General features: G+C 37.1%; 1 protein-coding gene across 2 annotated transcripts in view; it reads right to left on the bottom strand.

The window, feature by feature from the left end:
* DOCK2 (dedicator of cytokinesis 2) overlaps positions 1-23,745 on the bottom strand; it is a 493,769-nt gene that overhangs the window by 70,235 nt on the left and 399,789 nt on the right. For both annotated transcript variants that reach the window (XM_038413725.2, XM_043491017.1), the window contains exons 31-32: positions 6,227-6,327; positions 6,076-6,134 (exon numbers count right to left, since the gene is read on the bottom strand). In XM_038413725.2, the coding sequence (XP_038269653.1) occupies positions 6,076-6,134; positions 6,227-6,327 (160 nt within the window). The remainder of the gene's footprint in view (positions 1-6,075; positions 6,135-6,226; positions 6,328-23,745) is intronic.

Genomic DNA, 23,745 nt, shown 5'->3' with positions numbered 1-23,745 from the left:
TAGAACAGAATGGTGAAAGGAGTATTGGAAAAGAGAAGAAAACTACCACTTTGGGAAGAAACAATCTCAGATTTTTAGCCATTAAAATACTGTTACAACTGTCTGTTTCAGTAATGGTCTCGCAGTTAGTTACATATCCTTCTCAATTCTTTTTCAGAAGCAGAAGGCATGTTGAGGGATATATTCTCATTTCAAGGTACTGGGTCATTTCCTGCTTGAAATGAGCATTCCTGCCAGCTGAATGAATTCACACTTCGGCATCCTTTCAATTTTTCAGCTTTTCACATCTTACTGAATACTCTACTGTACATGCTTGCTGTAGAAAGTAATCAGGCTCTAAGACACCGCGCTCCCCTCCCCCCCAAAAACCAATCAATTGGACAGAGTATTACAATAGCTATATGACATGTTCTCTTATTCTAAGTTATAAAGGGGGAAAAATCAGCCTTTATTCTTAATGAATAATATCAACCATTAAAAATCCAGAATGGAAATTGTATCCTGGTAGGTATTATAGTTCATGTGCACAACTACTGAAAAGCCACATGAAATAATCCTGTAGCACAGCAGTTACATTTGTTGTCAAAGAACCTCCAGATTGTGCTTTAGGAGACATCTGCAATTATGACAGATGATAGAACTGTTGTAGCAATTGTCGTATCTAAAAAGAAACTAGGTACTAAATATTCTCCAAAAGCTGATAGTTTCATAGAAAAAAGGATTTTCTGTATGAATCTGACCACAGTGGTCCATGAAATCCAATGTCCTGCCTCTGGCAGTGTGTAATATCTGGTGCTTCCATGCAAGGAGAAAAATTCCCATCAACAAATGTGACCAACTTTACAATTCCTTTGTCTTATTTTATTTATTAAAAATTATATAAGGTGCCCATCACTATAGCATCTGAGCATCAATACCACACTAGTTTGATTTGCCTCTCACATCAGTTTCATACTGGTGTGATGAGATGTGGTACAGAAGTCTCTTTCAGGAATCACTCTAGGAGATGGAGAGAATCTAGGAAAAGAGCTTCCCCTTCCATAGACAATGAAGATGAACATAAGTAGAACTTCTCCAAAGGGGATGCAGATCTCTGATTAGCTGCAACAGGCTACAGAGATTCTGACCCCCTGACTCTGAGGCATAGATTGTATATACCTGATAAAGAAATATACTTGTTAAAAGCAATTACTGGAAACTAAAGAAAATAAATTTTACTGTTACTAAACAATGGCCACCCTTTCATTGGAGCAATACTTACCACTTACAGGGTTTTATCACTTCAAAGTCTTTAAAAGACTGATCCTGAAAACACATAAGGTTCTATGAGATGTATGGCTTACCATCATGAATAGTCCCATTGCAATCAATTGAAAAGTTGATGATAGTAAGCACTACATTTGGTTGTTAACGTTTGCAGAAGCAAGTCCCTTAAGTCTCTCACCTTTTTGCAGTAGGTCACCTATGTTTCTTTATTTTAAAGGTAGGAAACTGAGACACAACGAAGTTAAGGAACTTGTGAAAGGACACAGGGTAGTTAGTGTCAGAGCCAGGATTAAAATGTTCCTTCCCTCTAGTCTCAAATTCAATCCACCAGCCTATGTTACCTTTTCGTTCCCTATTCCAGGCATCACAGTCTAAATAAACAATTTGGTCTGTGTATGATTTACGGTATTTACAGCTGTTATGAAGTTTCTTTTCTTTAAATAGACAGTAGCAGTTTGGAAATTAGATCAAATAAATCCAAGGAGAATTAATATCAAATAATGGTTATGACACAGATAACACAGCATGGTTTTGTGGTCTGAATTTTCTAAGATGCTCTTTTTTCTGGCTGTTGCTATGGCATAGATTGTTAGATTTGGGGAGGGGCAGTAGAAGCAGAGAATGATCCTCATACAGGCAGTTTAATACAGAGTGAATGGAATGACTCCAGAGATGTTCTGCAATGTTACTGGTTTTAAGAAAAATAATAGTGGAGATGTTTTTGGTTCACAAAGCAAGGGTTGATTTGGGAAAAGAGATTAACTTAAAAGGCACACCTACTGCTACCAGACTATAAACAATGAGAATGACAACAGTGGTTTCAAAGGCTCTCTTTTTCTTTTGCTCTTAATTGGGCAGATTCTTATTTTTTTTTAAATGATTGCTTTGAAAGCTAAACAATCAATACACTAAAACAGTAAGACTTAACCAGACTTGCCTGAATAATATTTTTGTATTAAAATCTCTGTCTAAAAGCAAAGCAATGCTCTAGTCTCCAATTAAGAATTTGCAGGGTTTAAAAAAACATTACCACAGAGTACCTGATCATTAGGATGTGTGTGTTTGATGCAAGGTATTGAGAACAAACATTCAAAATGCATAGGCAAGCACGGACATCTGCATCCAGTTGGGCAACTGCACAGTTAAATATAGATATCAAAGAAATCTCATTGCTCTTCATGAAAGAGACTCAAACAAGCCTTTTAGTCTAAAAGAATATTTTCCATGTCTTTATGGTACTAACACAGCCCCTTTCAGTACATATTTGAAAAGTCTAATTGATTTCATAGTACAGGGTGTTATAACAGCCTCAGCAACTGTCTGCTTTAGTTGTTGCTTTCGGATGCTCAGATAGCTCCTGCTTCTACATACTCTCTCCCTTCTGGTGTCTATCCTAACTTTGGTGATGGAGATACAGACCTAAGAAGATATGGACATACTGTGAGGGGAAAATTTCGTTCCCCTCAAATAAGATGTATTGGTGCACAAATTCAGGGAAAAAGACACACGACAACAATGTTTTGATGTAAGGAATCCTTGTCACAATGAAGTCTTGGGTAGAAAGGTGAATACATCACAGAATCTTGTACCTATCAATACAATGTGATACTACACGTGGGAAGGAAACAGACACTGCATTTTCCACAATAATCCTACGTGTTAAAGGGGGGGGAGGGAAAGTGATGGGCTAGGCAGTGACAATTTAATAATCAGCAGAAGTCCGTCATTGCTTAGTGTAGAGCAAACAGCTGAAAATGGCTCATTTGTAGATAATTAAATTTGCCTAGAATACTCTTAGACCAACAAAATGGCAGGAAAGCTAATTATGCAGCAGCCTTTAATGATACCCTATATTTTCTACTTGGTGATGACTTGTTGATTTTTTGTTTGGAACAAATTATCTTCCTCCTCAATTCATTTAGACTTTTAGATCTCCCCTTACATAAAAGAAAGTGGCCCCTGGGGCTGTAACAGAAGCTATGATTGTTTGATAGGTTGGAGTTGATACATGTTCAGTAACCGAAAAGGACATTTGTCATTCTGAACTCTACTGCTAAGATGCACAAACTTAATGTGAGCTGACATCTTTCATACTGTAGCTTTTTGCTCTCTTTTCAGAGGCCACCATGATTTTAAAGTAACCAGACATATTTTCCTCTCCATTTCCTTAATATGGGACCCTACACTCAATTTTCACTGGTTAGTACACAGAAAAGGAAAGGGTACCATTTGGGAAACAAAGGAACATGGTTCAAGATTGGGTTCGACATCACAATGCTTTTCTCTTTCATGTAATCATTTAGAGGAGTATGAAAAAGGTAGCTATACATACAGTACAAAATATTTAGGGTCTGCTCACATTCAAGTAATTAGAACAATTGGATCGGACAATAGGATAACTTCAACAGAAGCAAGACTGGGCCCTTAGGCTGAGATTTTCAAAGCTGCCTGATGTATTTGGCCATCCAAATCATATTAATTTTAATGGGAAATCAGTGTCCAAATCCACTAGATGCCTTTTAATACCTCGGCCTTAGTCTCTATGACTGGTGTACATATAAATGAAGTGTAAGCACATATCATTATGATAGGCCTTGGAAAGGGGACTGAATGCAAGACAGGGCCTATCTGGGAGTTGGCATCTTTGGGAAGAATGGGATTTACTGTGTATCTTGAATACCAACAGAGAGCTAACCCAATCCACAGCAACTCACTGGAGAAAGCCTAGAACAGGTCCTAAAAGTGACCGATACAAGGAGGATGAGAATAGGAAGAAAAGCTTATCCAGTGATTTAATATTTTAGAGAACATTGACACATGAGTAAAATTTCTCTGCTAGTTGAACTTTGTTCACAAATCCCTAGACCGATCTGCTAACTTTTTGTTTTTTTAATGTTGATAAAACCAAACCACGTCTGTTCAATTTAGCATTTTCCTCTATTAGAGTTTCACTATAATACAATGCCACTGAATTATGATTAAGTGCCAATGGAAAAAATGCATTTCATTTCAGCAAAATAAACATATGTTCAGAATGGAAATAACCTGGGATTAAGGCAGTAGCATAATTAAAGTGGAGGTAACAGACACCAGATACACCATTAAATTTAAACTAGCTATTACAAACATATAAACATATACCCACGCTCACAAATCTAGCCAGTGGAGGATAAATATAGTATTTATATTTTAAACATACCCATCTCTTACAGACCTCCACAAAATATTTCCCATGAAATACACCTACAAAATTTGCTTATTTTTGAGTCCATGGAATTTCTCCTCCCTTGGATAGCTGTGAAAATTTCAAGATACCTCTTAATTGTATATTTCTGGCTAAAAGTTTCAAGATTTGGTTGGACCAATTATATAAGACTCACTGCATTCTTGCCAGGCCCCTAGTTTATTCAGCCTAGCCCCAGATACTCAGGTGAATGAGCAGAAGCCGTATTTGTTTGTTGTTTTTGTTTGTTTTCCTTGGTGAAGTGACTGCCTTTTTAAGATCACAATTATCCTGTTGTATTTGCCCTTCAGTTGAGGCTAGGGGTTCTCCTTGGCAAGTGTCAGATAACTTCAGCAGTTAACAGAGAATGGCTTCCTGCTTCCTAGGTCTAGATGAGAGAGGTTGTTTATCCCTCCCCTGAAGACAATCCAGGATTTGGGAAGGAGGCAGGAGTGGACCAAAATGTGTTTCAATGACTAGAAAAAAGCCTTACAGTGAGAGACTTGAAGAATTTAGTCTGTTTAACTTATCAAAAAGAAGATAATGAGGTGATTTGATTATGGTGTACAAGTATAAAGGGAGAAAATATGGGATATTTAAAGTCTCTCTAATCTAGTGGAGAAAAGCATAAGAAAAATCAATGGCTGAAAGTAAAACCAAATTAGAAACAAGGCACACATTTTTAACAATGCGCATGATTAACCATTGGAACAAACTATCGAGAGATGTAATGGACATCGCTTGATGTCTTCAAACCAAGATACCTTTCTGGAAGATATGCTTTAGTGAAATGCAGATGACTGGACTCAATACAGGGTTAACTGGATGGAACATGTTATCCAGGAGGCCAGACTAGATGATCTAACGATCCCTTCTGACCTTAACATTTATGATGGAGTATGTAAGAGGACAGAGGGTTTGACCTTTACAGGTTCAGAGAGCAAGGCCGACATCTATTCTTCTGGGTGATTAGCGGAACTAAATTCTAGACTTTTCCAGGTCTCTGTATCACCATATAGTCACAGGTATCAATCGCATATATAGTCTTCTACTCACATCCCTAAAAGCAGGGTGAGAATAATTTAAGGAGGATAAGATCATCATCATCATCATCATTTCAGTTTGGGACTCTCAAAAGAGCAGTGGCAGAACTAACATTAAGTGGCTGTATGCAGGGTGTAATAATAGTGATGGGTCCAAAACTAACTTGTGGTTCCAAACAGCTCCTAACCTTCAGTCTGTCTGAAATCCTAGATCCAGTTTGAATACAAAATCACACCACGGAAAAAGATAACTAATTCTGGTGTGAATTTTAGACAATATTGTTGAAATCTTCTGAGGATCCTTGCTTAAATTTTAAGAGAGCAGCTTGTGAGTTTTCAGATGTATAACAGACACCATGCAGATGAAGTTATTTTGCTGGTGGCAGTATCTGCTTGGGCTGCCAAAGGAAGAACATCTGACAGTCTGAAAATCAGATCTATTTAAAATTCCTGAATCATGTCACAGACTCTTTCCAAGAAGAAGGGCGGGGGGGGGAGGAGTACTATAGGTACAGATGTGCTTGAGACTGTATAGTTACTCACCAAGTTTGTACCACATGTCACGGATAGCAAAGCCAATTAAACGTCTCATATCCCCATATCTAGAAGAGAAAAGGGAAAAACCACTGGTTTTATTGACATTTTATTATGAAAGTAAAGAATATATCAACTAAGATATTGAAATTATACTTACTTATTCAGGATCTTATTGTACTTTGCATGGGAGAAATGTTCTAGTTGCAGAGAATCCTGGGTAATAAAAGCCACTGCCAGATGAAAATAGTTGTTCCACAGCTGTAAATTGAATATTAGGAAGTTATAATGGTTTTGAACTAACATGAGAAGTAATATTAAAAACATGTGTAACCCTTGATGAAATAAACCTTGATTGATGAAGGAAAATGATGAAAGCAGCATGAGGTTTTAATATTATGCAGAGTTGTCTGTCATTACTACTACACAATTAGCATAAAGGCAAGAGAGATGGGTTTTTATAAGCACTGGTCTGCATTGGCTCTTAACAGAATTTGAATAAATAGTGCTAATGGAAATTCAAGTGGGGATCATTAGGTAATAACAATAAACCACAAACCATAGCAGGGCTGGTTAAAATACAGTACATCCCACTACTCACCAGATCCTGAGGCATCCAATGCATTTATGCCATATTTGATTGTCTCCTTAACAAGGGCCTGGCCTCCTTGTGCCATATTCCAACTGCAGTTTTTGTGCAAAACTCCCATTTATTCTGAAGGGAATTCTGCACATGAAACAAGGGCAAAATATGGTCCTGTATACCTCCCATTAATGATTAGTCATGCACATGCACTGAGAGGAGAATAACCTCTATATTTTAAGTGTGCAATCCTTCCTTATTGCTAACAGCAGATTGGTTTGTTCCCTTGCTAACCAAAATGAAATACTGGGAAATTCTGCCACGTGCTTTAATGATAAAGGATTATATATTGCAGTGGTATGAGAGTTTTCCCACTGGGAGAATGGCTGGCCATCCCAGGAGAAGCTAAAGCAAATGCTAATTTAAAAGGCTTGTAAATAGTAAGAAATGCTTCTAATTGGTTTCTTTTTTAAAAAAAGTTGATTATATCTAAATGACTTAAGATGATGATTAGCATATGCTATAGAGGAGACAGTACATGCATTCAGCGCTTATTTAGAAGTATTAAACAAAATGCATGTGACTGTTACAAACTATTCCCCATCAGTTAGACAGAAAGAAACTCACCCCGGTGCAAAGGGTCTGAACAAAACCCTACATACCCATGTAAGCCCTGCATTAAAAGCATAGTGGGTTTCACCCTTTAAGATCTGAAGAGCTCTTTGTGCACAACCTAAAATTATCTGGAACAGATACCAACATCCAGCAAAATAAATGACTAAAATGGGAACATTTCCTGTAGTAAACAAAATCTTCAAATCCTTTCTACAGTGTCAAAAAGCTGCTGCATTAAGATTAATATATTCCTTCCTTAGTGCCCCAGCTTCCCTTTTCAGATTTTCCTTATTCAAAAACCTTATGGAAGGACTCTACAGTAATGGTTTTGTTCCTGTCCTGTTTTAAGTATCTACAATCCATAAATTACATTCATCCTTGGTGTAACTCCACAGAATTCAGTCAAATTACACCAGGGTTTTATTTGGCCTGGATCACATTATACAATTCAATGATATCCTAAACTGATCCTGACAAATCAGAATCTTAACATAACACAGGACAGCATCTTGTCTGTTACCAGTATTTAAATCACACCTCAATCTAATTTTTGACAGTATATAGCAATGCGGAATACTTGAAGACATTTGCCCCAAGATAAATATTATTCAGGTTCAATAACTCCAGTTTTTGCCTTATTAAAAATATCTGACTGAGTAATTTGAACCATTTTGTTGCTTTTGAAGACTTTGGGGTTCTATATCTATTGATGAATGTGAAACATACCATGAACAGGTAAGTTCCATTGGTGAAAGTGGGAATTTCTCATACGAAATCCTGCCCACCAATAAGTCTGGAGATGCATAATCTCTAATGCCAGGACTGACACTGAGCCCCTAAGATAAAGTTCCTGATGTCTCTCCCTAAATTTCTCTACTTCTAAAATACAATCTCATCCTCCCCTGAAGTGATTCACTGAGTTGGAAACACAGTATTTTGCATTTCTAGAGTATATGCTAGTCAAGGACCTTCAAGTTCTTAATCACTGAATTAAGCCCCACAACACTGTGCAAGGTATAGCATTGTCCCCATATTATAGATGGGGAAATGCAGGCAAGGAGAAGTCAAAAACCCCACTGGTAATGAAGAGAACCCACACTGCATGACTTCCAGTGCTGTGTTCCATGCTTCCTCAGAACTTTTCTCTAACCTAGAAATACAACTGCATGGGGAAAAAAAACTAAATGGACATACTGGAGAGCAAGTTCTTATAGCATATTTATGTAGAACACAGAGGCATTCACAGAATTTATACCCACACTTGAATGAACACACACACACACACACACACACACACACACACCAATTGCCAAGTTGGAAACTGGCGGATATCACAGCCGGCTTCCAACAATCTCATGAGGAGTAGAAAATCTGACTGGTTTTGACTTCTCTGATTCTATCAGGCTAGCCAGCAAAAGAAAGCACTGCAGCAAGGTGTTATGGTGCTCCTCTTTTTCCTCAAACCTTTGAAACTGATGAATGCCTCACACATTCTCTAATGTCTACATGCACCGTTCACACATTTTCCCTTGTAGCTACATAATTACTTGCTTAGACTCACTGACCAACAGTCTGATTCTTTTTGACATTACATTGGAAATGGCAAATTGATTTATGTTGACTGATTTATGATTTTCAATTATAAGTGAAAGAAAGGTTAAATATGATGGCAGATGTCCATTTTAAATTGGATAAAAAGGGTCTGGTTAGCTTTTTACTGGATGAAAAATATCATTTGGATTGAAAACTTGATTACCAAGTTTCTGACTAATGTAGTCAAAAATAAACTAACTCTAAACATCAAAGTTTAGAACAGAAATAATTATAGGTGTTCAATTTACTATACCATTTCACATGGACATTTTTAGTTGTCTTTGCTCCTTCGTGCATTATGGATTGAACAGAGGACAGTGGCACCTGAATCAATATGTAACAAATTTCAGATATGTATTGGGCTCTTAAACACATTTTGTAGAGAAATGGGCCATATCTTTTAAATAAAATGTTTCATGTAATCATGAGCCATAACAACAAAAAAGGTCTAGATGTCACAGAAAACTGAAAAGGATCACATTAAATAATCATTCTATGATTATGATTGACTTTAGGGAGTTGTTTTGGTTTAATTCATGATACATTTTTAGCTCCTAATAATTTTGTCCATGTTCACATATATTTGTCTTTATACCCATTACAGCTGAATAATTTACAATTAATATTTTATTCTTTGATTTTAGCCATAAGCAATATTGTGAATGAGAGGATTTTTTTTAAATCTTTTTTCAATTTTTTTTACTTTATGGATTTATCACAAATATTGATGTTCAAGCAGCATTGCTTAGCTGTTTTTGGTAAGGTATATTATATAATATTTCCATTTTCTGATTGGATGAGCATGCAAGAACTTTCATTGTGAATGTCAGCGAGAGCAAATTTAAAATTCAGTTTATGCAAAGACTGAACCTCTAACTTGGAGATTACTGGGACAAATATTCACACAAAGAATATGCCAATCAATTGTCAGACTCCTGATAGAAACCAAATACAAAAGGGGTGCACAAACATGGTCCCAATAACTTAATGTAAAGAGTTGAATCAATATTCACAGAAATAATTTACATTTTTCACCACCTCTTGTACATGTTGCACTAGAAAAATACAACTGGCTAACAGAGGTATAAGCATAGAAATGGGGCTTAATAAATATGAACGAAAAGTTCAAACCTACAGACAATGCAACAGGTTAGAAGTGACAAGTGAAAGGGACAAAATGATCAAATGGGATTTCTGATTTTGAACTGAAAAGAAGGAAAGCACAAATTGCAGAAAGCTTTAATTAATTGTGTGTGAACACAGTGCTCATAAGAAGTTCCAGGTTGCACTCTTGAAACTCACGTCCACTATATTTTCACTGAACAGATAGAGGATGGACAGTAGTAGCAATAGCTTCCCACATGCTGCCTTGCCCAAAGGCCTCAATCCTGACTTAGAGGGCCTGACTCTTTGGCACATTCAATCCTTAGTCTCTCCCCTGAGACTTTCAACCTCTGTGCACTTAAAGCAGCCATTTTTCACCTATACATCCCAAAGTGTGTTACAAAAGGCCGGTAAACATGATAACCTTTTTATTTTTATTTATTTATTTTTGAACATGAGGTAATGGAGCCAGAAAGCTCATGACTTGCTCAGGGTCTCACAGCTGGTAAATGGTAAGATTTGACTTGGAAAGAGAACCCAGGTATTTTTATTTTTGGTCTCACATCAAATTCTCTAAACTACAGCTGCTTGTTTGGGCCAAGTAGAGTGGTGATTTTGTGATAAGCACACTTGTCTGCTGGGAAAGAGATCAAACCGAGTTAGCTTCAATAGGCACTATTGCTTCATCTGCTCAATGCTGCTATCATCTTTATGCCAATGAGTCACAAATTGTTATTTCCACTCTTGTCATGTCTCAGCTCAATCTGCCCTCTGAATCCTCATCCATAAAGTCTCATCTTCAATTTAAATTTAGCAAGGCCAAAAATGAACACCTTAGATGTCCTCTCAGACATCCCCCTCTCCTATCCTGATCACTGTTGACACTACTGCCATCCATTTCTTCATGCAGGCACAACATCTGAGGTTCATGTTTGATCCCTTCCTCTCCTCTTCCTCACCCTTTCAGCCAGTATCCAAATTCTTCCTCCTCTACAACATGTTCATAATCAAATCTTTTATTATTATTCACACAGCTTTTGTTGTTGTTGAGCTCTTACCACCTCCCATCCTCAATACTGCAACTTCCTCCTCTCCAATGTCCATGACATACACAGATTGTTGTCCTCTTCTTCCAGGCCCTTCACAGTTCTGTTCTCCCTATTTATCCACTTGTCTCCTATTGCATTACTTGGCTGCCCCTCCACTCTGCCAGGAATGCCATTCTTGAGCTCATGCTAGCTTAAATATTTCATGGCACAGATAGACCATAACATGAAGTGAAAGATTATGCTCCATTGCCAATCCTCACAGATTTGTCACATATGAAGTGACTGTATAAATATCATTAAATTGAATATTGTACTTAGTACCTCATAAAAATAACCCACAACTGTTTGTCTTGATTAATTTAATTTCTTAAAATACTATCTAGACACTTATTTCTCTTGTGATACCTGAGTGGGTTTTCATTCTTGGTGCCCCCCGCCCCTGCCAAAGCTATGGACGGGGGGAAATCATGTTGGTTTTGTTTTGATGTCTCTACTGACTGCATAAGTCATACAAATGCCATACCTACTTTATGTAAGTATCAGAGTAGCAGCCGTGTTAGTCTGTATTCGCAAAAAGAAAAGGAGTACCTGTGGCATCTTAGAGACTAACAAATTTATTTGAGCATAAGCTGTAGCTCACAAAAGCTTATGCTCAAATAAATTTGTTAGTCTCTAAGATGCCACAAGTACTCCTTTTCTTTTTATGTAAGTAGTTCACATAAGGCCATGATCAATCATGTAAACAATGAATCTTGATACATTGTTTATATCCACAGGCCAATATCATTGCTATTCACTGGTTATACTCTATGCCTTGCTTGACAAAAAGATATGGATATAATTAATTTAATTCCATTAAATTAGACTGTGTAAAACTCCATGATATTCATTTAAAGTTAATACCCGAGCCACAGCAATGAATTAATACAAACAATATTTGATGGCCATAATATATTTAAAATATGGCAATATTGTTGATAAAGTCATTGCGTACAATATTATAAACAGTAATATCTGTTTGCAAACAAGCTAACAATGTAATTAATGTTGGCTTGTAAGGATGTAGTTTCAGTTGCTTCTCAAAATATTTTGATATCTTTGAGCAGATTTTTATAATCTCTAAAGTAATTTCACCAACCTACATTACACTAACATTGTTACCTGTACTAGAACAGCAAAAACATATAGGAGGAGTTTTAATGATGACAATATTCTCTGCATTCTTAAATTGTTGATTATGCATAAACGGGCTAAGACACCAGAGTATGGCTAGAAAGGGGATAGATAGTGCAGAAGGTAACCAAATTGCAATATAAATCAGCCGTAGGACATGCATACATATACATCTAATTACCATCCTGATTCATTGTGCTTATAATATGCAGCCAGTCAGCATTTTATCATGCGACCCTGAGTACTTCATTTCATGTGATAGAAATTCTAGCTTTATAAATAATATGCCTTCTGTTATTAGTTAAGCAAAGTTTAAATAGGCAGAGACAAAGAATCTCACTTTGCCTTCCACAGTCATAACTCATTCAGAAAGTCTAGAGGTTAGAAGTTAATCTTTTGGGGCTCAATCCTATGACTTGTTGAGTACTTCCAACTTTCATTGAAGTCACTGATAGTAGATAGCACTCAGCATCTTTTCAAAGGAAACAATTAGCAAAACCTTACAGGATTTTGACCAAATTATTTTCTTTGCTTTTCTGAATCTGTGCAGATAGTACTTAAACAGAAATGTTTCATGATTAATGAAAACAAAAGGTTATTAAAGAAGCTTTGAAGAAACTAAGCACATATTGTAGGTCAACAACAGTTTGGTTAATTTTTAAGCCTTCAAAGGATTTAATGAAGTAGACCTCTTCCAGTCCTTTGCATTGCTGTCTGCTTCATGTCTAATGATGCTATTAACATCAACACAATTTCTCAAACCACTCCTCCCCGCAAATGCAAAAATACTACAACAGCAGGCTGAAGGGCATATAAGAAGAAGCAAACACAGGACTGGTAAAGTTATGATGTCCCTTATGAAAAATCCTAATATAATACCATTTCTATAGATTTTTTTAACCATCCCAAAGTTTTATTAGCTGTAGATGGGCAATATAATTAAATGAAAGCTACGCAATATTCTTTCCTTTAAAAGGGTATTGCAATTTCTTAGAACTTTATTACATTTCTATATAATGCCATTGGTGTCCTCCCTATATAGCTTAATAAGACTTTTCTACATGAGGTGAAAGTGGTACACAAATATATCTCCATCCATATGTGACAAAGGCCTTAGGAATGGTAAGGGACATGTGAGTCCCATATATAAATGTTAATTTCCAGAATAATGTAGAACAACAAATTGAGACTACTTCCTTCCACTCTGGCCACAGAAGACTCACAAAGGAGAACCAGCAATGCAGTGATCCTGGTCTATGACCAGGTGCTACAGAAATACAAATACTACTAAATGATAACAACATCATACCACATGCAGTTAAAGAGACTCATTATAGTACATAAACACCCTGGTTTCTAAGTATATCTATAATATGTTGAGGGTTATTTTAGCAGAGACTTTAGGATAGACATTTATATTAAGCTGTGCCATTGTGCTATGCAGATGCTAAAACATGAGGTTCAGCTAGTTACTTCCAAGAGTTAGTAATACTCAGCTTCCAAGAATTAATAACTAAGCTACTGAATGCATCCGATGAAGTGAGCTGTAGCTCACGAAAGCTTATGCTCAAATAAATTTGTTAGTCTCTAAGGTGCCACAAGTACTCCTTTTCTTTTTGCGAATTCAGACTAACACGGCTGCTACTCTGAAACCTGTGAATGGTAAATGAGAGAAAGATAGAAAAACATGCAATATTTATATCCCTTGAAATGGGAACCTATTCTAGCATTATGGGGTGGGGGTTGGGAGCAGGTGTCTATATATTTTCTAACAAAATCCTGTAGTAGGGTTATAGCTAGTGAGCATAGAATTACTAATAATAGTATACACATGTCACTTCCTTCCCAAAGTCCTATAAGAAGGGCTGTTAAGTGGCAAAACAGGAGTCAACAGGGATGAACCCTGCATGACAGTTTTGCAGGTGATGCTCTTCTTTATATTTGACTACAAATAACACAACAAAATGTTTTCTATTAGCACCATCTCTCCTGTCCCTAAAATGTCAGAAGCTGTCACCCTCCGTCAGAGAGACTACAGAAAGAATGCTGCAAATATAAAGTCATTTCAAGAAATGAAGTGGCATTGGGGTGGTGTGGAAGTTGACTGCATTATAATGTTGATGTGTTCAGTCACTGAATAGAAGTAATGACTACATATAACAGGGCTCCTTCCAGACCTTGAGGTGATGGAGCCATGCACTGACAGTGACATCAAATCCAGACAGAGACAGTGCTCCTATCCCAAGATAATGTCTGACTGCTGACATAAGTGACTAGCAGGAGAAAAAAGCAAATGTCAATTTCTAAATGCCCATAGAAGTTAAAACTCCTGTATTCATTTTTCTCTTCATATTAACACTTAGTTGGAAAACCAAACACTGTGTTCTTTTAAAAAACGAAGAAAGAAAAAATGTAAATGACTTCTGAGACTGAAAGGAGCTGGTCCTAAATAAAATAAAATAACTCTCTCTCCTAGATCTTGAGACATATAGAAAGATGAGATAGTAAAACTGAGGATTATTATTGAGACATTTTTTAACTGTGTAGTCCTGTAAAAATATTTTGTCATGAATTATTGAAATGGTGATTTACATTTAAATGTATTTAACATGTTTCTGCTTCTTTTCTACAAAAAAACATTTTACCATATCTTTTCATGTATGTTATCATGGGTGTATGTTTCTCATTCCTAAAATTCTATTACCATCAAACATTTGCTTGTCTTAGAAATCTTTGCTCATAGCACTAACAGCTGAGCAGTTATAAATTAGCTGTAACATTCTTAAGAGTAAAATAAAGGCAGTTTTGAACACACAAATATTTGCTGTGTTAAATATATTCAGAATGCCTGTTGGTGGATACAGCAACATAAGTGACCATTCCATCGGAGAAAATTCAATCAATTTTGACTTTGATCAAAGAAGATTGTACAGTTACCATACAATTGCCTTTGGAATTGTTTAGAAGCTAAACCTGAAATACTAAAAGGTCCCCAAACTGTCCAAAATTAGGCAGTTTGGGACTGTCAGATTTACTGTAAATATAGCAAAATATTTTAAAGATATCCATAGATACTTGTATTGCAGAAATACAGAACAATGTATCAAATCCTGTTCTCGGCTAGGTTTCAGAGTAGCAGCTGGGTTAGTCTGTATTCGCAAAAAGAAGAGGAATACTTGTGGCACCTTAGAGACTAACAAATATATTTGAGCATAAGCTTTCATGAGATTCCACTGAATGCATCCGATGAAGTGAGCTGTAGCTCACGAAAGCTTATGCTCAAATAAATTTGTTAGTCTTTAAGGTGCCACAAGTACTCCTTTTCTTTTTGTTCTCAGATAGTGGTTCTCAACCCGCAGCCCAATCAGCACACAGCTGGCAGCACATGTGACATCCTTAGCGTCATACAAGTAGTATATATAATTGGTGGATGCAGCCCACATAATACATGAAGAGCTGCATATGCAGCCCACAATGGTAAATAGGTTGAGAACCACTGGTCCAACCTAAAACACTAGGTTGGGTGTGCAACTGCAGATTATGTGCTCTGAAGCTGCTATTTCAGATTTAAGGCTGGTGGAAGGCAAGACACTGTCAAGTGCTCACCTCATTTACTACTTACCCCTCTTCTAAAGTCATGTTGCATGTAAATGCACAAGGATCCTCTACAGAGCTGGAGTGAACAGCAACTGCCCTAACTCCCAAATCCCTCTACCACCATGCAGAGGAACTGTATTGGTTCTGCTGCATTTTGGAATCTCTGCTGCTATGGATGGGATTTGCCCCTTTCTGAACACACAAAGCAATGGGTTTCTATCCACTAAATCTCAAATGGACAAAATCTTACAAAATTAACTCTTGATACCCAGCAGCAAAATACAGCATGCTGAACACATCTGAGATCACTTGCCATGGCAAATTATTATTCTTTATTAAATAAATGAGTTTGCAGGACCCTCAAGACTTAATAGTCAGAATGAAGAAGAATTTGTTTTAAAAATGAGATTTTAAGCATCTTATTGAAACAAACTGTACAATTTTACCTCAGGAAAGGGAGATCATTTTAAAAGCATCAAGAAAAAGGGAAAATCTTCCCTTAATAAAGTAGTGTTTGGCAGCTCAGCTGGTGTTCATATATCACAGTGATGGCTACATTAGAAATACCTAGTTGATGAGATAGTTCTGAGTCTGTTTTCTATTAATGAAACCCTCCCTTATGAATGTGAAGGAGTTCTTAAGCTGTATCCTCTTAGACCTGCAGGGAAATGACAGTTTCCCTGGCACTTATCTCAAGGGTACAAATTTGTCTTCAGTCATTTCTCCTCCCCTCCACTGTTGTGCAGTGCCCTTGTGCCAGCTGTGTGCCACTCTCCCGCTCTAGAGCTGTCTTCATGTCAGTGGTACTGTGCTATTGTGGTTCTGTGAACCATTTTTGAGATCCTCCAGTATGAAAGACACTATTTTAAACCCAAGATACCGATTCAACCCATTTTTACCTTTATCAATTCAGAAAAAAGAAAAGATTTTAGAATAATCAAAATATTTTTAAACACAACTATATCAGGATAGCAAACCAAAATAAAAATGAAGTTTCACTGCCATTTATTTTAACAAGTGAAAGACAGACAGCATTGGTTATAGCAAAATGAGGGCAAATGTATGAATCCTCCTACGTAGAACTGCCAATAAGATCTTTATCTTGACGTGCAGTTAAGCTGCTATTCTGTATTACTGCTGAGCAAAGGCTACCATATGTACCATATTTGACCAAGGATTTTATGTTTGGTGTAAACCTAATAAATAACAATCTCATCTCTGAGCTACAACTTTAGGAAACTCTTTGTCAGGAGAAGCAGGACAAGAACATACCTACAAGTTTATGTTTTGAAGATCGTTTGCAGTTATTGCCAAGTTAAGTGGATTCTACAGGTTAATAAATGGCTTCTCATCCCATGCTTAACAATTGAAAATCAGAAAAAGAAAATATTGGTGGGGTTATCATATGTAGAAAGAGTTTAATGCATTGTAGTAATTGTATATTAGATGACAAAAGTCCTCTCATTACCATATAGTACCAAGGTATGATACAAATGTGAATTTTAAAAATAAACTTGGAAATATGAAGAAAGGCAGGGGATTCTAAACTCTACCCTCCTCGGCTAGAACTAATGCTGCTAGTGGGCCACTGTGGCAAGAAAAGATTAAACTGAAAAGCAAAAGATCCAGATGCAGTTAACCTGTCCTGGCTATGCAATCTAGACCGAGAGGTAAAAGGCTAAGGGGATTTCAAATCTGAAGATTAGCCCAGATTAGACATTTCATTAACAGTCACAGCTGGCCTGTAAGTGCCTGTGATGCTTCTGTATATGTAGCTTCATCCTTTATTTCTATTGCCCCTGCCAGGAGGTTTCATATAATAAGTATTTTTAAAAATACAAAACTTGTGCATGTGGAGGGTCAGTTCTGCTTCACTCTCAACCCACTACACCACCAGAGGGTTTCTTCTCCAATCATTTTTGGAGAACAGTTTAACTGAAGTATTACAATTGCACATTTACCAGCTCAGGAAAAACAACAGTTAGCCTTCATATATAAGCATCAACTCAGCTACTTCGTATATTTCAGGGTTAACATTTTACAACATAGAGGACAATACAGTAAGCTTCACATTTAACCACAAAAGCAGGAATACAAATCAGTCTGTACAACATGGATGCATGAATATTAATGATGGACCTTATATTTATATCCCCTGACTTTGACTAACTGTGCAACCTTGATGTTTTGCTTTAATGTTTTATGAATTATATTTCATAGATACTAAGGTCAGAAGGGACCATTCTGATCACCCAGTCCGACCTCCTGCACAGCGCAGGCCATAGAATCTCACCCACCCACTCCTATGAAAAACCTCACCCATGTCTGAGCTATTGAAGTCCTTAAATCATGGTTCAAAGACTTCAAGGAGCAGAGAAGCCTCCCTCAAGTCAACCATGCCCCATGCTACAGAGGAAGACGAAAAACCTCCAGGGCCTCTCCAATCTGCCCTGGAGGAAAATTCCTTCCCGACCCCAAATATGGCGATCAGCTAAACCCTGCATTTTTCTGGCAAGATTCACCAGCCAGATACTACAGAGGCCTACTTTCAGAGGCTGTTTGAAAAAAAATCTTCAGTGGGAGGTGGGAAGGGCAAGGTTTAATAGGCCTTGTGAAAGTTTAGTAAGGATGAATTTGAAAGAGAATGTTGGGTGCATTGCAAACCAGGCAAAAAAAGGAGGTTGCATGTAAAAAGAGGAATAAGGGGAAAGGCATGAAAGCCAGAGAAAAGTTAAGATCATGTGGCTGGAGTGGGTCAATGGGTAAGTGGAAAGATGAGAGTAGAGGAATGAGCAGGTACAATGGACCTTGAAGACAAGGAGCTTAATTCTGATGTGGAAAGCAAGAGGAAGCCAGTGAAAGGATAAAAGGGGATGGAGGCAGTTAAATTTTGCAGTAGTGACGTATCTATAGAGGGAATACATTTGCAAACATAACTTTGCATTATATTTATTTGTTTGGCTGATATTCAGTTTGAAGATGAAGGGATATGATAAAAGAGTTATAACATGTATTTAGACAATAGTGAAGATTCAAAGAAAATATTTGAGAATTACACTGCGAGAAGAGCTAGACCTGCAACCTCTGAATATACTGGAAGATCTATCTGTGGAATCAGTTGGAAAATGGAAACACAAGGCTTTATATATTTCAACTTCCACTCAGTCCTGCCTGTCAGTCATTTGTCTTTACTGAAGTTTCTAAGATGTGCATAGCTTCTGTCTCTTCCAACCAAAATATGATGCGAAATTCAGGCTTTAAAAGGCAAGCAGTGCACATAGAATACTGTAGGCTGTGTGCATCAAGAAAATGAACAGCAAGTACTGTGCTCTGCAAGACATTATTTAATCTCCAGTCCAGTTTTGGACTCTTCTGTTACTAGTTTTGTATATGGAGTCAGATACCTCCTTGTATGTTTCCCAACTATGTCCAAAGAACTCCACAGTTAATGGTGTTGCACTGGGAATGACATTAACACATTACATCATATCCAAACACCAGAAGCAGGAAGTTTATAATGACCTCTCTGAACCCAGGCGGCAAACCCACTACATTCTTAGACCGGAGCAGCTGCCTCTTGAATTTGGGGACAGTTTTATTAATTGGGTCTATGTATTTACCCTAATTGTGAGCTCGACTGTGAGAAGCGAGTGACCGTTTATAAAATGTCACAATAATCTATAACAATAAATGTTGATGGGAAAAGGTGCAAAAGGGAGAAAGAAAAACGGAATTAGTCTAAACAAAATGGCCTCCTGGTACAACTCAAGGGCTGTGTTAAGATCATGCCTGGTAAACAGGAGACGTGTGGAAATGGAAATCAAAATTGGTGTGCCAGAAATTAGGTCTAACTGGTGAAAAAAAATGAGGGATAGATTAATCTATCCATCACTGCCTTTTGGGGTCCTTAAAAAGACTTGGGGGGGGGGTAAATCAAAGAGATGAAGGTGTTGTCTGCCAACCACTGCTGCAGCAAGTTTTACTATGGTGGCTGCCACCCCAACTATCTTCTGGGATCTCAGGATCTACCGTACCACCACTGGGTTTTCATTCTGATCCTGAAAGATGTCCTGTCCAGAGCAAGCCATCAATGGTAGGGAAATATTGCTATTCTAATTTGGAACTGAGGAAATGGAACAAATGGAGCTGAGGAAAAAGAGAGATTAACCCCTGATCTGTTAGTGCCATTTACATTGGCACTAAACTGGTTCAGGCTAAACTGCAAGTCATCCTGAAGAAAGTAATGCTAATTGTTCATGTTCTCTCTGTGTGTGTGTGTATATAAATCTCTCCTCTGCTTTTTCCACCAAATGCATCCGATGAAGTGAGCTGTAGCTCACGAAAGCTTATGCTCTAATAAATTTGTTAGTCTCCTAGGTGCCACGGGTACTCCTTTTCTTTTTGTCTCTTTTTTGTGGACGCAACATGTTCAAACAAACATACAGTGTGGACCACATAGCATTGAAGATCTAAAAAAAAGGTGGATTGTATCCAACCACTATAAAAACAAACCCTCATGAACTGGATGGATGGAAGAATCAAAATGATTTGCCCAAGGTCACAGAGAAAGTCTATGGCAGAGCTCTGAATTGAACTCACATCTCCCAAGACCCAGTCTACTTTCATATTTCAACAACTTTTTGTGAAGAAAATAAGAACAAGCTGGTTGAGCTAACGGCTGTTTTCCGGCTCTAATTTCTTTGATGATTTGTATTTCTTCCTGAAATGTGTTTCTTCAACATCCATCCGGCCCATGACTGTTTGTTTTCAGACTAGTTGGATGCAATCCATCTTTTCTTTTAAGATACTAAAGTACCTTTTCAGGCATTTAAAAATGCTTTTTAGTTCATTCACAGGGATTACATATCATAGAAAAGGAGAACTGAATGTGAAGGCCAAAAAAAAAAGTAAAAAGAAAATTATAGACACTGAATACAGTGCAGCTTATAGCTGCTCTACTAGGAATTTCATGAATACATTCAAAATGCAGGAGTCAAGCAAGAAGTTAAAATATTAAAACACAGTTATGAAATATACTGTCATATGTTTATCAATATCTGCATCTAACCGACAAGTTACTTTCATATCATACCATACCATTCTCTAAGATTCTGCTTTTAGTCTCCCTTTGTAAGTGCCAATTCCATGTAACCTTTCCTCAGCTGTTATACCTCCCCCATGTTCAAAACAAATCACTTGATTTGTTCTTTGTTGATTCCTCCCCCCCCCCATCTTATTAGTGTACCTCAAATAATACACAGGCCAAAAATGAATACATTTTCCTAAACTCAGAGGGGTAGTGATTTATATAATGCCATGACTTCTATCGGAAACTCATATTTCTGTGCATAAATATATTGCTTTCCAGTTTAACTGCAATACTGAACAAAGAGAATGAATGTATATTCACAATCTTTGATCTGTTGTCTATGTTTGGTTTCTAAAGACTTAAGATATCTAATGAATATCTGATGAATATTTTTGGTCCCCACTCTCTCCCACTCTGCACTTTGCAATCCTCTCATATACCTAATCAATCCTAATCACACTGAATTTGTTTTCTCTATAGTGTGATTGCTGAGGGGCTGGCAATGTTGTGTTATCAGCAAACTTGGCTATTATAAAGATATATACTCCATCTTTCCATTTTCAATTATTCTTCCCCTCTCTTCTAACTCTGTTGTGTTGTTATTTCTCTTGCAGAATGCACATTGCATGCCTCCCCATTGAAATCTGTCCTGTATTTCCATGGCAACTGAGTGATCCCAAATACATAATGTGTAAATCAAATTTGGTTCCAGGCTCAATTCTGCAGTGCTTGTTCATGCAAAACTCCAAGAACTTTGATTGGTGTTACATGAAGGACCAGGGCTCAATATTTGTGTCTTTCCAAAAAGCTGTCATCTTGCCCCTCAACTCAAATAATGGCGTCAACCCCTTCTCACTGACTTTCACCAGACAAGATACTCTTGAATATAACGTATATGCCATGGACTACACTATTCCCTAACAATGCTAGAACCTCAAGCAGAGAAGTCTATTGATCTCTTCTATACATGGTCTCTTCTATACCAACAATTATCTAATTCTTGGCTACCTTATTCAAAAAATAATTGGAAAATACCAAACATAAACAACCTGAGATAACCAAGAAGATAGCTCATCACACACACACAAAGTTGTGCAGTTCCAAGGCAGGATTCCTTTTTAACTCATCATATGGATCAACCAACAAGATAGGTGCCTCCTGCACAGCTATAGTGTAAGATTTCAAAACCTCAGTCATAACTGGTTACATTCACAACAGGGATCTGGTCAGGTTCACTCCTGTTCATCAATTTCAGGTCATCTGACTGTTTAGGGGCCATTGTATTCAGAGTTAAGGACAATAGATTGTGAAGATCCAATAGACAAGTGATAAAGTGGTCTGTCCACAATACCTTATTCCTCCAAACCATCTGTAACTCAACAAGTTTTTAAAGCCTTAAAGGGCAGACAATCTAAACAGATCCTCTGATGTAACAGATGATTTATCCCTAGAACTCAAACATAAATGCATCTTCAGAACATTTATTTATTTGTATTAATTTATTTTTCTGTTTGGAATAGAAAAATGGTATTAAGTTGTAGGTATTTGCATAGAAGTTGCAGAGGAGGGGCCCTCAATCTCTGACCCCACAGCTGCGTCTTCACTACCAAGCTCTTTCAATTCACAAGACTTCAGTGATATGGTCTCTCATAAATATACTCAGTGGACAAAATTCAGGCATGATGTGATTGCAACAGCATTGAAATTAGAGGCCACAGTTCCCAAAACTCAGTAGGGTTGCCCATTCTTACACTCAGTACTGATTGTGTCCCATTGTTGTTGTTGTTTAAAGATCACACAAGTAATATATCCAGAAAAGTGCTACATGTTGTATGTTTGTGAGGTGGTGCTGCCTCCCTCCTTGGTTACAAATGAGTGTTTATTTAAATGGAAAAACAATTGATTCATAATCCCTCATTCTTCTACTGTGTAAGAATATGTACCCATGGCACTGAGCTTATTACAGCCTAAAGGAGGAAATTTAATTGGGAACCCCTTGATAGAATATAAAGCAGCACATCACTGTTGTATGGTGCATCCTATTGTAGTTTGTCTTTGCAGAGTATAATATTTTTGGTTTTGACTGCATGGCTTTTCATTTTAATCTTAAATTTTAAAAAGTCTATTCATTGTTCCCTAGATACATCACTCCCTTTTATATCTTTCATTATATACATTATCATCAATTTCGATATCATTTCCTGCCATGCAGGTGGATGCATATTTTCAGTTAAAATGCAATCCTGTCTTTGAATCTCACAAAAAGACCAGCAACCTTATTTCCTACATTTAATGGACTATATCTCAATAGTGGGATTCTCCCCAATGTTTTTACTTTTGACTTAACGGCCTTTTTTTGTTTGCTCAATCATTTCACAGTCATTCTGTTTGGTTAGATGGTCTACCACGTAGTCATGTCTATCAAAAATTCTCAACTGCACAGTGCTTTTAAATGACAAGGACTTTCTCCCAATTTTCTTTTTTTTGGAAGGACTAACAAATCCTATTTTCTCCATATAGAGATATCTTCCTCCTTCACTGCCTTCTGAACAGGCCATCGCATTTAATAAGATACTACTTAAGTTATTTGCAAATAGCTTGTAGATGCATCTATAAATAATAGAGTACCATATTTTTGTCTTCACACACACACATGCAATCTTCTAGTTTCTCTACTGAACTTATTTCATCTGGATAAATATATTACATTAGCTGTTGTTACACTGGCTCCCAGTATTCCTGAATCTGATTTGGAGATTGTTCACACTGCACATGTTCAATCCTGTATACTTCAATTGGAACTTCATTCATCCCTTTCTCTTTGAAACTGGAAATTGCCAAGAAACACACATCTGATACAAGAGACTGCTTTGCAG

Source organism: Dermochelys coriacea, chromosome 8 (genome assembly GCF_009764565.3).
Source record: "Dermochelys coriacea isolate rDerCor1 chromosome 8, rDerCor1.pri.v4, whole genome shotgun sequence".
Classification (NCBI taxonomy): Eukaryota; Metazoa; Chordata; order Testudines; family Dermochelyidae; genus Dermochelys; species Dermochelys coriacea.
This window is presented reverse-complemented; position numbering and strand designations above follow the sequence as displayed.